Consider the following 13,420-nt stretch of genomic DNA (forward strand, 5'->3'; position numbering starts at 1 on the left):
TTTCTTCTCATGTCCAAGTGGCTCATTCTGTGTACATACTTGGGTGCACTCCTCCTCTCTGGGGCCTGCTGCCCTGGAACACTAAAACATCTTAGACTCAGCCTGCAATTGCAAAGGCAATTCTTAGTACTAGAGGGTTAATAGGAAGTTTTGTGTCCTGTCTTGAGCAAAGTGCACTCATGACTTCGCACTTCCCTTATGTAGCTGATTCTAGCGCTGTTTTGTGATAATCAAGGTGGCTTTGTGAATGCAGACTCTCACATCTCTTGTAATTCCTAAGCCTTTGCAATAATTGTGGGAAGATTCAGATTCATGGAATTGTAGCCCGAGACAAACATTCTTCTTTTTTTCTCCACTCCCCCCTTTCCTTTGATAGTGATAAAACTTCCAAGGCAGTTGTTTCTCCCTGCTTCCCCCCCAACTCACTCCTTTTTTTGCTTAAGGACTCTGAAATAATGATAATATTTACATATTTTTATCATGATTGCTAACATTTATTGTGCTGTGGACTAGTTAAATTCACTGTCCTTAATTGATCTCATTTACCCTCACAACACTACAAAGTGGGTACTGTTAATTCCCTTGAAGAGTTGATAAACATGAGGCTTAGAGAAGGTTCAGTAACATGCCCAATATTGCAATTTTCCAAAGCAAGGCCATGTCAGTCTGACATCAAAGTCCTTTACCTTCTCTGCAGGGTCACAGATTAAGTGGTGAGGATGAGCATGGGGCCAGGAACTCAAGGCAGCATTAGTATAAACCACCCTGAAGCTATGTTTTCTATTATAGACCTTGTGTCCACCCAGGGGACCCTGCTGTTCATATGCTGGATGAAGAGGGTACTGGGGCCAGCCAGGAAAAACGCTGAGTGTGGGTGCAAATCATCTGGAGGAGCTTTACACTCCATTTGCCTTTGAGGTCTTCCAAAAAGCTTGACAGGTCCGAGAGTACAAATAGATCTCTACCTGCTAGAATAAATCTATTGGCATGGTAGGAATTAGTTGTTTGTTGTTTTTCTAACAGATTATTTTAATTTAGGAGCTTTCCTGGTAGCTCAGTAAAGAAACTGCCTGCAATGCAGGAGACCCAGGTTCAATCCCTGGGTCAGGAAGATGTCCCGGAGAAGGAAATGGCAACCCATTCCACTATTCTTGCTGGGAGAACCCCATGGACAGAGGAGCCTGGAGGGCTACAGTTCATGGGGTCACACCAGTCAGACACGACGTAGTGGCTAAACCACCGTTTTAACTTATGTTTACAGCTCAAACTACCACACAATTGCACTCATCTCACACACTAGTAAAGTAAAGCTCAAAATTCTCCAAGCCAGGCTTCAGCAATATGTGAACCGTGAACTTCTTGATATTCAAGCTGGTTTTAGAAAAGGCAGAGGAACCAGAGATCAAATTGCCAACAACCGCTGGATCATGGAAAAAGCAAGAGAGTTCCAGAAAAACATCTATCTCTGCTTTATTGACTACGCCAAAGCCTTTGACTGTGTGGATCACAATAAACTGTGGAGAATTCTGAAAGAGATGGGAGTACCAGACCACCTGATCTCTCTCTTGAGAAATCTGTATGCAGGTCAGGAAGCAACAGTTAGAACTGGACATGGAACAACAGACTGCTTCCAAATAGGAAAAGAAGTATGTCAAGGCTATATATTGTCAGCCTGCTTATTTAACTTATATGCAGAGTACATCATGAGAAATGCTGGACTAGAAGAAACACAAGCTGGAATCAAGATTGCCGGGAGAAATATCAATAGGCTCAGATATGCAGATGACACCACCCTTATGGCAGAAAGTGAAGAGGAACTCAAAAGCCTCTTGATGAAAGTGAAAGTGGAGAGTGAAAAAGTTGGCTTAAAGCTCAACATTCAGAAAATGAAGATCATGGCATCCGGTCCCATCACTTCATGGGAAATAGATGGGGAAACAATGGAAACAGTGTCAGACTTTATTTTTCTGGGCTCCAAAATCACTGCAGATGGTGATTGCAGCCATGAAATTAAAAGATGCTTACTCCTTGGAAGGAAAGTTATGACCAACCTAGATAGCATGTTCAAAAGCAGAGACATTACTTTGCCAACAAAGGTCCGTCTAGTCAAGGCTATGGTTTTTCCTGTGGTCATGTATGGATGTGAGAGTTGGATTGTGAAGAAGGTTGAGTGCCGAAGAATTGATGCTTTTGAACTGTGGTGTTGGAGAAGACTCTTGAGAGTCCCTTGGACTGCATGGAGATCCAACCAGTCCATTCTGAAGGAGATCAGCCCTGGGATTTCTTTGGAAGGAATGATGCTAAAGCTGAAACTCCAGTACTTTGGCCACCTCATGCGAAGAGTTGACTCTTCGCATGCAAGAAGAAAAGACTCTGATGCTGGGAGGGATTGGGGGCAGGAGGAGAAGGGGATGACAGAGGATGAGATGGCTGGATGGCATCACTGACTCGATGGACGAGAGTCTGGGTGAATTCCGGGAGTTGTTGATAGACAGGGAGGCCCGGAGTGCTGCGATTCATGGGGTTGCAAAGAGTCGGACATGACTGAGCGACTGAACTGAACTGAACTTACAGTTTATAAGTCGCACCTACCACCAGTCTGTAAGAATGTCTCCTTTGATCTTGCTGACTAAAAGGGAGCTGGACAAGTACTGAAATGAAATCAAACTATTCCAAATTCAGTTGAAAAGAAGTGACTTACTGCATATAGGAGTCGGTGATACCATCCAACCATCTCATCCTCTGTCGTCCCCTTCTCCTCCTGCCCCCAATCTTTCCCAGCATCAGGGTCTTTTCGAATGAGTCAGCTCTTCACATCAGGTGGCCAAAATATTGGAGTTTCAGCTTCAACATCAGTCCTTCCAATGAACACCCAGGACTGATCTCCTTTAGGATGGACTGGTTGGATCTCCTTGCAGTCCAAGGGACTCTCAAGAGTCTTCTCCAACACCACAGTTCAAAAGCATCAATTCTTTGGCGCTCAGCTTTCTTTGGGTGCTCCCTAATTCTTCACAGATCTGGACCTTCTCCATTTCTCAGTGTTGCAGTAAGACATGGTAAATGTGGTGAGGTGTGTCATTACCTTCATCAGAAGAAGTTCCAGGATTGGGGGAGCAACCTACAAAACCTGACACCTGGTTTTTACCTGTTTGTATAAGAGGGGTGAGGCTGTTAGACACTGAGATCTCTGACCAAATGTAACAGCAGGGTTCAGTCCCTTTTAACACTGCTTTAGGATGTCTAGTTTTTCACTGAAGTCCGGACCTTGACTGCACCATTGCCCCCCTTGTGGGTTCAGTGGTCCCTTGGAGCTTATGAGCATCCTGGCTCGTGACTGGGGTGTGTCTTCACGTGGTGACCAGGTGAATCGTGTGTGAGGCTGTGGGGACACACACAGGTGAGACTCCCACGATGGCAACGACGCAGGCAGTCCTGATGAGCGATCCGTCCTGACCACACTGAAGGCGTGTGGGAACTTGCCCAGTGCCCCTCTAGGTAGTCCTGTCCCAGGTCCCCAGGCCTGGCACTGGCAGGACAGAACTGTGCTCAAACCAGAGTCAGGATGGACACCTTCGTTTCTCTTGCCCCGCCTATATGGTCTCCTTGACAGTAACACCAGGACGTTGCTCCTTTTCTTTTTAGCTCCTGAACCAGAAGAGCCCTTTCCACTACTTTGTCACATGGAAGATTGTGATGGGTCAGTAAGCAGAGAGCTTCACAGACTGTCCAAAAGGGCTCAGACCCTGGAAACTCCTCTCAGTTCGCTCCTCTTTGGTGGGCTCTGAAAACAGTTTAAGATGGGAGAGAAATGCAGGAGGCTTTTTCACTATGGAATGGAAAAATAAGTAAAACACGGATTAGGTTAGGTCATCAGGTAGCATCACTAGTTAAGTCTCTGAGATGCCCTGATATTTAAAATGTTAAGAGACTAATTTGTAAAATGGATTGCCAGTTTTTCAGTTTACTGTAGATACTGGAATCTAGCCCTGCTCCCCTGCCTGTGACCTCTGCTGGGGAACTGAAGTTGGCCCCTTCAGACAACAGCAAGGTGTTACAGTGGGATCTCTGCCCAGGTGGGTGTTGGAGACTAGAGCCTTCGTCTCAGACAACATGAGAAGCCGACATCAGAGAGGCACATTAAGGCAGAGAACTGGTGAGCCAGTTGAGTTGGAAGTTTAGTTGTTAGAGGAAGAAGCCAAAAGCACGGATCCAAAGTGCTGAGTGTTGAAGATGCATGGGGAAATGGGTAATGGTAAAACCAGGAAATGTTTAGACATGCGTGCGTGCGTGGTCAGTCGTGTACAATGCTTCGCAACCCTGTAGACTGTAGCGCTCTAGGCTCCTCTGTTTATGGGATTATCCTGGCAAGAATACTGGAGTGGGCTGCCTTTGCCTCCTCTGGGGATCTTCTCGTCCCGGGGATTGAACCCTCATCTCCTGTGGCTCCTTAATTGGCAGGTGGATTCTTTAGCCCTGAGCCACCTGGGAAGCCCAGATGTTTAGAACCAGATTTTAAAAATTTAGAACAGACTAGGTGAAGTGAAGTCGCTGAGTCATGTCCGACTCTTCGCAACCCCATGGACTGCAGCCTACCAGGCTCCTCCATCCATGGGATTTTCCAGGCAAGAGTACTGGAGTGGGGTGATAGCACCTTCTCCAACAGACTAGGTAGGCACACCCAAAATACTGGGGATGTTCCTGGGCCATTCATCAAACTTAAAGTCTGATGCTTGTTTTTATGAGGGAAAAAAAGTGATGAAATATGTTAGCCCATCTTGATAAGCAGGGAGGGAGTTGGCCTGTGAGCTGGACCAGTCATTGGAAGGTGCTCAGTACTGCTTCTTAGTCCCTCTTCAGTTCAGTTCAGTTCAGTTCACTGAATAAAAACCAGAACCTAGTGTGAAGTGATAGAGATTCTGTCAAGTGGTGGTAAGTGGTAGTTTGATGAACTCACTTCTTCACTTTGATATATCTCTGACCAGCATCCAAACATCCCCTCTCCAGGACAATAAATGCTAAGAATGCTAAGGACAGATAAACAGACTCAGACCCTCTGACTCCCCTTTTTATCAGTGTATTGCGACGACTAAGCTTATTTTATCCAAGTTAAGAAGCTTCCCTGATAAGGTTTAAACGAATAACTCCTTTCTCTCACCCATACACCTTCACATATCAGGGGCTGACTTCATGCCGAAAGGCTTCCCTCTGGAAATGTCAGTCATTGTTTAACTTCTTTTCTCCCGCTGAACAGTGCTCCTAAAAAGTTGTGTGTCGAGATAACTCTTGCCAATCTCAAAGGTAAATTAACCAGATTTTAACTTAATGAACAAGCGTTAAGACAATACCAGAGTTACTGAATATTAAAATTAGGACTTGACTTTCAGTTTCATTTTAGGCAGTTGACTTAAACTCACTGAGTGTCAGCTTTCTCAACAAAATGAAGGAGTCAGGTTTTCTTATTTCTAAAATCCCTTCAAGTCAGAAAATTCTATGTTCCTCTTCTTGCTAGAATTGATGCTTTTGAACTCTGGTGCTGGAGAAGACTCTTGAGAGTCCCTTGGACAGGAGGGAAATCAAACCAGTCAGTCCTAAAGGAAGTCAACCCTGAATACTATTGGAAGGACTGATGCTGAAGCTGAAGCTCCAATACTTTGGGCACCTGATACAAACAGCTGACTCACTGGAAAAGACTCTGATCCTGGGAAAGATTGAAGGCAGAAGAAGAGGGTGACAGAGGATGAGATGGTTGGATGGTGTTACCAATTTAATGGACATGAACTTGGGCAAACTCTGGGAGATGGTGAGGGACAGTGAGGCCTGGCACGCCACAGTCCATGGGGTTGCAAAGAGTCAGACACGACTTGGCAGCTGAACACACACACAAATATTTAGGTGCCCACTGATAATCCAAGGCTGGTCATGCAGTACATGCTCTTGTGCAACAGTAACTGTTACTGCAGTAATCTGTTTGTTTTTGCCACTGCTCATAAATTCCAAGGGACAGCTCTCAATAAGTGTTTTGCACTTGTCATTGCATTTAATAAATTAGGTTAACAAATGGGGGAGGAAGATGGCAAGTCTCATCTGCTTTTTTCAAAAATATTATATAACCTTACATTTTTCCCCCACAGAGCTTACTTTTTCTGCAGTTTGGTGGTTTTGATTGCCATTGTAATCAATTAATTTAATCTTTGGGGAACTTAAAATCGATTGTGGACTAACATCAAAAGGGCCCACCATTTCTTTTTTGTTTATATTGGTAAAGGCACTAAGGAAGCTCTTCAGTTCACTTCAGGTCAGTCGCTCAGTCGTGTCTGACTCTTTGCGACCCCATGGACTGCAGCACACCAGGCCTCCCTGTCCATCACCAACTCCCGGAGTTTACTCAAACTCATGTCCATTGAGTCGGTGATGCCATCCAACCATCTCATACTCTATTGTCCCCTTCTGCTCCTGCCGTCAATCTTTTCCAGCATCAGGGTCTTTTCCAATAAGTCAGTTCTTCACATCAGGTGGCCAAAATATTGGAGTTTCAGCTTCAGCATCAGTCCTTTCAATGAATATTCAGGACTGATTTCCTTTAGGATAGACTGGTTAGATCTCCTTGCAGTCCAAGGGACTCTCAAGAGGCTTCTCCAACAGCACAGTTCAAAAGCATGAATTCTTTGGCACTCAGCTTTCTTTATAGTCCAACTCTCACATCCACACATGACTACTGGAAAGGTACTGGAAATTATCCCTGTGATGTAGGATGAAAACCTAACCCTCATCCATGGCTTTTATTTAGCAGCAGCCCAACTCATAACACCTGTGGAGAAGGCAATGGCAACCCACTCCAGTTCTTGCCTGGAGAATCCCAATGGACAGAGGAGCCTGGAAGGCTACAGTCCATGGGGTCACAAGAGTTGGACACGATTTGGCTACTAAACCACCACCAACAACTCATAATACTAAAAGTAATTTGGAGGTAGCGAGTGGAAGAGAGAGTAAGTAAAATGAAGCTGGATTTTGGTTATATTTTAATAAGTCAGTAAAACAGAATTGTGGATGATAGTGTTGTTCTGAAGAGATTTCATTTTGCTTGTTTCTTAGTGGAGAAATTTGCCAGACTTTCCCTTCCCCCGATTGTTTCCAATACCAGCCACACCAGTCACAAGTGTCTTAGGAAAGATCTAACTGTGGCTTTATCAACACAGACTACAGCAAAGCTCTTGGTTTTCTTTCTCTAAGGTTAGTTAGTGGGAGGCATAAAGATACATTTTGACCTTTTGGTATTTCTTTATTTTGTAAGCAATACAGCATTTTTGAAAGACAAAAAGACTACAGATTTAGAATATCAAAAATCACTTCTTACCCCACATATTTGTTTTCACATCAAAAAGCTTTTTAATGTGTTTATATACTTTATATCATGAGCATATATCATTCTAGCAGCAGCAACAACAGTAGGTATAGCAGCCAATGTCTAATGAACACTTAATGTTTACCAAACACAATTCTAACATCTGGATTAATTTTTCCGAGCAACGCTGTTAGGTGGGATTTAATATTTTTCTAGTTTCATTGATGGGAAAGTGGAGACACAGAAGTTAAAACAACTTGCCCGAAGCCATATAGCTAATAAGCTATATGGCTTATATATGGATATGGAATTGAAACCCAGGCAGTCTGACTCCACATTGTGGGCTCTTGTTATTTACTCAGTAATATAGATATCATGATCAGCTTCCATGTGAGTTAACATCATCAACAGCGTCATCATGACTGATGGGATTCCAGTTTAAGGATATAACAGTGGATATAACCAGTCTCCTATTAGTGGATATTTAGAAAGTGAAAGTGTTCTTTAACTCATTCGTATCCGACTCTTTGTGACCCCATGGACTGTAACCCTCCAGGCTTCTCTGTCCATGGGATTCTCCAGGTAAGAATACTGGAGTGGGTAGCTGTTCCCTTCTCCAGGGGATCTTCCCGAGCAGGGAAGAGAACTCTGTGTTAATAGGGGAGAATTTTAAAAATAGTATTTGGCAGTCCTTAGGTTCACTTCAAGAAATGCTTTATTTTCATATGAAAATATGAACCACCATGACCCTCTGTGAACTATGAACCAATTTTGTTTTTCATCTAGAAAAATGCTTTTATTATTTTTTCCTTATAAATGATTTTGTAGAAAACCAAATTCTCATTTTCAGAAATTTGACCTACTACACTACCACCATCCCCAAAGATGGATTTTTAAAACAGTTTGTAATCATGGAAGATGAAGATGCCAAAGAAGAGGTAGCTTTGTAACAGTCTTTTGATACTATTTAATGAATATAGAATCTCTAGAAATTGATCTAATTAAAAAGTTTGCCTCCAGATTTGAAGATGTGTGTGTGTTAGTCGCTCAGTTGTGTCTGACTCTTTGTGACCCCATGGACTGTAGCTCACCAGGCTCCTCTGTCCATGAAATTCTCCAGGCAAGAATACTGGAGTGGTTGCTATTTCCTTCTCCAGGGGATCTTCCCAACTCAGGGATCAAACCTGGGTCTCCCGCGTTGTCGGCAAATTCTTTACCGTCTGAGCCACCAGGGAAGCCCCAAATTTAAAGATAACTTCATTTAAATTGTATTCTGAGTCTGATGCTTCAAAACTGTCTAGAACTTGGTGTGATTTCAAGTAACTTGGCTTAAAACTCTAAGACTTACTGTAAGAAAGTTAAATTATCTTCAGTGGAGACAAAGGCCTTTTTTTCCTTTTTTTTTTTTTTTTCAGTTTGGGAGAGGATGGTAAGTGCTATTTTGGGGACAAAATTCCCAACAGAAGAGAACCCTTTGGCAGCAAGAATAAACAGCTTTGGCTGAATCCACTCCAAGCAAAAAGGACTTAGGGTACATGTGAAGCTTGGGAGTAGTCCTGAGCTCCAAGGCAGAAAGGATATCCCTGGTACAAGGGGTGAGTCAGCACCAGACTGTCTGAGTGAAAATACTGTCCACAAAAGCTCCATAGAGCTGCTTCATTAGAAAGTGATACATTTTGTGATACATCTCCTTCCCTAGGGAGGTTCAGTTACTATTTCAAGGAAGTGATTATATTTTACTTAGGGCTACATTGTTCCCTTTAGCCCTCATTACAACCACCTCACTGTAATAATAATGATAACAATAGTAGTAGTAGTAGTAGTAGTAAAATATGTCCTACAAACCTTGATTGTTTTCTGATTCTTTTCCCTTCATTTTCCAGAAAATAAATCACTTATACATCTACAAACTACACTAATCATTAATTTGAAGGAGAGCCTCCTCTTTAATTTTAAAATGCTTTGAAATTCTTTTGTGATGCTGTACATACAGAAAATACTTTTTGCTCATTTTATTTCTAGGGTGAGTGTGGGTACGTATGTGTGTGCGCGCATGTATTCAGCTTACATTTTCAAACTGATGCTTTCAGTAGAGGTAATCACTATTTGTTTGAATAAATATACTTTGAAAGATGGATGACAGGTAGCCATCCCATCCATGTGTAATTACGTGTCTAATTATATGTCACACTGCTGATTTGGCGTGGCTGGGTATGATATTCATGAAGATTTAGCAGGATGGTAAGAAAACTCAACTGTTTGAATATTCATTTCTCTTTGAGTCCAAATGTCTGGAGGTGGAGACGGTGGGTGGGATGGAGATCCCGATACACATTTCTAAGGAGACAGAGAGAACACAACTGCTCCAGAGCAGAGTTTCTTTTCTCACTCATTCAGTCAACAACCCTTTACTGAGCAATGGCTCTGTGCCAGACACTGATTTGTTTTCCTGGACATTCCTTCATCAGAATCCACTCCTGGCTTTGTAAAGGCCCCACACCCCTCTCCCTTTGCACAACCACAGCAGATGCACAGGGTCTTTACTGAAAAGGTGTGGATTTTTCCTGCCTTGAAACTCAACTTTGCAGCTCCTTCCTTGAAGGCTCTGCAAGAGTGGAGTTTTATTTATAATAGTCTTTGTTGTCCTTTATAAAATAAACCCCAAGATGGAAAAAATATTTTAGAGAAAAAAGAAGAGATTAATATCAGGAGCATTTTCTTATGTTTCTACGGACTTGTAAACATTTTAATGGCTGTGTGTTATTCCACTGTGTGCCTCAGTTTCCTAACATTCACCCCAAACTTGGTTCACAGTTTGGATTCATTTCCTTAGGGTAAGATTACTAAGTCATTGTAAGACCCTTAATACAAACGGCCAAACCATTTTCAGAGAATTTGTAGCAACTTATGGTCCCACTGAGGATCTATTTACTGTTTATATTATAGCACCCTTACCCTCATCAAATACTAAAACTTGGAAAATCTTCACTTTATTTGGGGGGAATTTAATTTTCATTTTTCTTATTGCTAGTGAAACTGAACATTTCCCACGTAGTTATTAGACATTTTTGCTTTCTCTTTCCTGGGTTGTCTATCTGTCCTCTGCCTTTATTTCAAGTTTTTATATTTTCTTATTCACTTGTATATGAAACTTATTTCATATTAAGGATGTTAGCATTTTGTCTTTAGTATTTATTGATCACATTTGGGTAAAAATCCCTCTAATTACATTGTTCACAGTCATATCATGACTTAGAGCATATGGCTTGTTTTGTTCAATGTGATCAGCTTTATATCATTTTATGTAAGAGGTGGTTTTGATTTTTAAAAATTAAGAGTACATACATTAGAGTCAAAAAGAAAAAAGAAACCTATTCCAGAAACTTCTATAAAATAAAGTAGAATGTATAAGAGTTAAATTGTGACGGACCTGGGTTCTCTCAGTGCTTCTGTATTGACGTTTGCATTCTTACTGCATTTAAGGTATGGCCCCCTAGTGGGCTTCTGTGGTGGCTCAGACAGTAAAAAATCTACCTGCAATGTGGGAGAGCTGGGTTCGATCCCTGGGTTGGGAAGATCCGCTGGAGAAGGGAAAAGCTACCCACTCCAGTATTCTGGCCTGGAGAATTCCAAGGACTGTATAGTCTATGGCATTGCAAAGAGTCAGACACGACTGAGCGACTTCTACTTTCTCTGGTGTGCTTACTACAAAACTGTTAAGAGCTGTGCCAGACTAAACACTTGAGATAGGTAATGAACTGCTTAGGAATTTACTGGATTCCAGCTAAAATTCTAGCAAAACTCCCTCGTCCCCATACTCATAGAGGCCCTGAACAGCAGTCCCTCACATGTTCTCCTTTTCCTTTCAGACAATTCCTCCTCTCTTCAGGAGGATGAAGAGGTAGAGATGGAGGCCATCAGCTGGCAGGCCGGCAGCCCGGCCATGAACGGGCACCCCACCACACCAGTGACCTCTGCGCGTTTCCCCAGCTGGGTCACTTTTGATGACAATGAAGTCAGCGGCCCTTTGTCCCCCATCACGTCTCCTCTGAAGCCAGAAACACTGCCTCTCGCCTCTGTGACCCCAGATGGACCTTACAACTCAACAGGGTCATTTAAGAAGAGGGAACGGCCCAAGAGCTCTTTGATGAACTTCTCCAAAGTTCAGAAGCTAGACGTGTCCTCCGTAAGCCGTCCGCCTGCCGTGCCAGAGGCTCCACCGTGGCGGGCCACCAATCCTTTTCTGAATGAGACGCTACAGGATGTACAGCCCTCCCCCATCAACCCTTTCCGGGCTTTCTTTGAGGAGCAGGAGAGGCGAGCCCAGAGCAGTTCTGTGTCCAGTACCCTAGGCAAGAGCCAGAGAGATTCCCTCATTGTCGTCTACCGGGACGCCATCAGTTTTGATGACTCGAGCCGAAACCAGTCACGCTCGGATGCTGTGGAAAAACTCAAGAGGCTCCAAATCGAGGATTCCGACCACTTGGGTGGTGTGACACTCCCTGATGATGACCCGGCCGCCTGGGCTGAACTGGATGCCCACCCAGCAGGCTCCGAGCAGTCCCCACCCAGGGATGGGTGGCCCATGATGCTTAGGATCCCCGAGAAGAAGAACATCATGTCCTCTAGGCACTGGGGACCCATCTACATCAAACTGACGGACGGTGGTTACCTGCAGCTGTATTACGAGCAGGGCCTGGAGAGGCCATTCCGTGAGTTCAAGCTGGAGATGTACCATGAGATTTCTGAACCCCGGCTCCAAAACTACGACGAGAATGGTAGGATCCACAGCTTGCGGATAGACCGGGTCACCTACAAGGAGAAGAAGAAGTACCAGCCTAAACCCGCCGTGGCCCACTTGGCCGAGAGGGAGCAAGTCATCAAGCTGGGCACCACCAACTACGAGGACTTCCTGAGCTTCATCCGTGCGGTTCAGGACCGCCTCATGGAGCTGCCGGTGTTGTCAACGGAGCTGAGCACGGTCGGCCTGAACTACCTGGAAGAGGAGATGACGGTGGACGTCCAAGATGAATTCTCTGGCCTCGTGAGCAAGGGAGACAACCAGATCCTCCAGCACCGTGTCCTGACACGGATCCACGTGCTGAGCTTCCTCTCGGGCCTGGCCGAGTGCCGGCTGGGTCTCAACGACGTCCTGGTCAAAGGGAACGAGGTGGTGTCCCGCCAGGACATCGTGCCCACCACTACCACCAAGTGGATCCGGCTCCACGAGTGCCGCTTCCACGGCTGCGTGGATGAGGACGTGTTCCGCGGCTCGCGCGTCATCCTCTTCAACCCTCTGGACGCCTGCCGCTTCGAGCTCATGCGGTTCCGGACCGTGTTCGCTGAGAAGACCTTGCCCTTCACGCTCAGGACGGCGGCGAGCATCCACGGGGCGGAGGTGGAGGTGCAGAGCTGGCTGAGGATGTCGGCGGGCTTCTCCTCCAACTGGGACCCCCTCACCCAGGTCCCCTGCGAGAATGTGATGGTCCGCTACCCCGTGCCCAGCGAGTGGGTGAAAAACTTCCGCAGGGAAAGCGTCCTGGGGGAGAAGTCTCTGAAAGCCAAAGTGAACCGGGGGGCAAGTTTTGGCTCAGCCAGCATTTCCGGCTCTGAGCCGGTCATGAGAGTCACCCTGGGGACTGCCAAGTACGAGCACGCTTTCAATGCCATCGTGTGGAGGATAAACCGACTGCCCGACAAAAACTCAGGTAGGCAGAGTTCCATCTTCTTTGAGAGCTGCCACACAGGGCGAAAGAGCTGGGATCCAAGTGCCCGCTTTCTCTTCCCCTGCAAAGTGCTGGTTTTGTGCTATGTGAGGGGAATGGTAGTGGGCAGGGTCAGGGGAATGGACGGCCAGGAAGCACAAGTTATTTGAGTGAGGTTAAGTCACAAACCTGCATGACCCAGGTCACTCCATCTTTTTATTCCCCTACCTTCTTCACACTTCTTTCCTGAAACAATGCGTTATTCTTCTTAGCGGAGTTGCCAAGCACATTTCTAAGACAGCTTATGAATTTGTTTTCTGACTCAAAATTTTAGCTGGTGTTGGAAGCTATTTTTTTTTTTTCAGACCCTAGA

At 44.7% G+C, this 13,420-nt stretch overlaps 1 protein-coding gene across 6 annotated transcripts in view; it reads left to right on the forward strand.

The window, feature by feature from the left end:
* Positions 1-13,420, forward strand: part of STON2 (stonin 2) — a 184,604-nt gene that overhangs the window by 153,506 nt on the left and 17,678 nt on the right. For all 6 annotated transcript variants that reach the window (XM_070378420.1, XM_070378423.1, XM_070378424.1 and 3 more), the window contains one exon: positions 11,212-13,050. In XM_070378420.1, coding sequence (XP_070234521.1) covers positions 11,212-13,050 — 1,839 coding nt within the window. The remainder of the gene's footprint in view (positions 1-11,211; positions 13,051-13,420) is intronic.

This window comes from Bos mutus, chromosome 10 (assembly GCF_027580195.1).
Source record: "Bos mutus isolate GX-2022 chromosome 10, NWIPB_WYAK_1.1, whole genome shotgun sequence".
Classification (NCBI taxonomy): Eukaryota; Metazoa; Chordata; class Mammalia; order Artiodactyla; family Bovidae; genus Bos; species Bos mutus.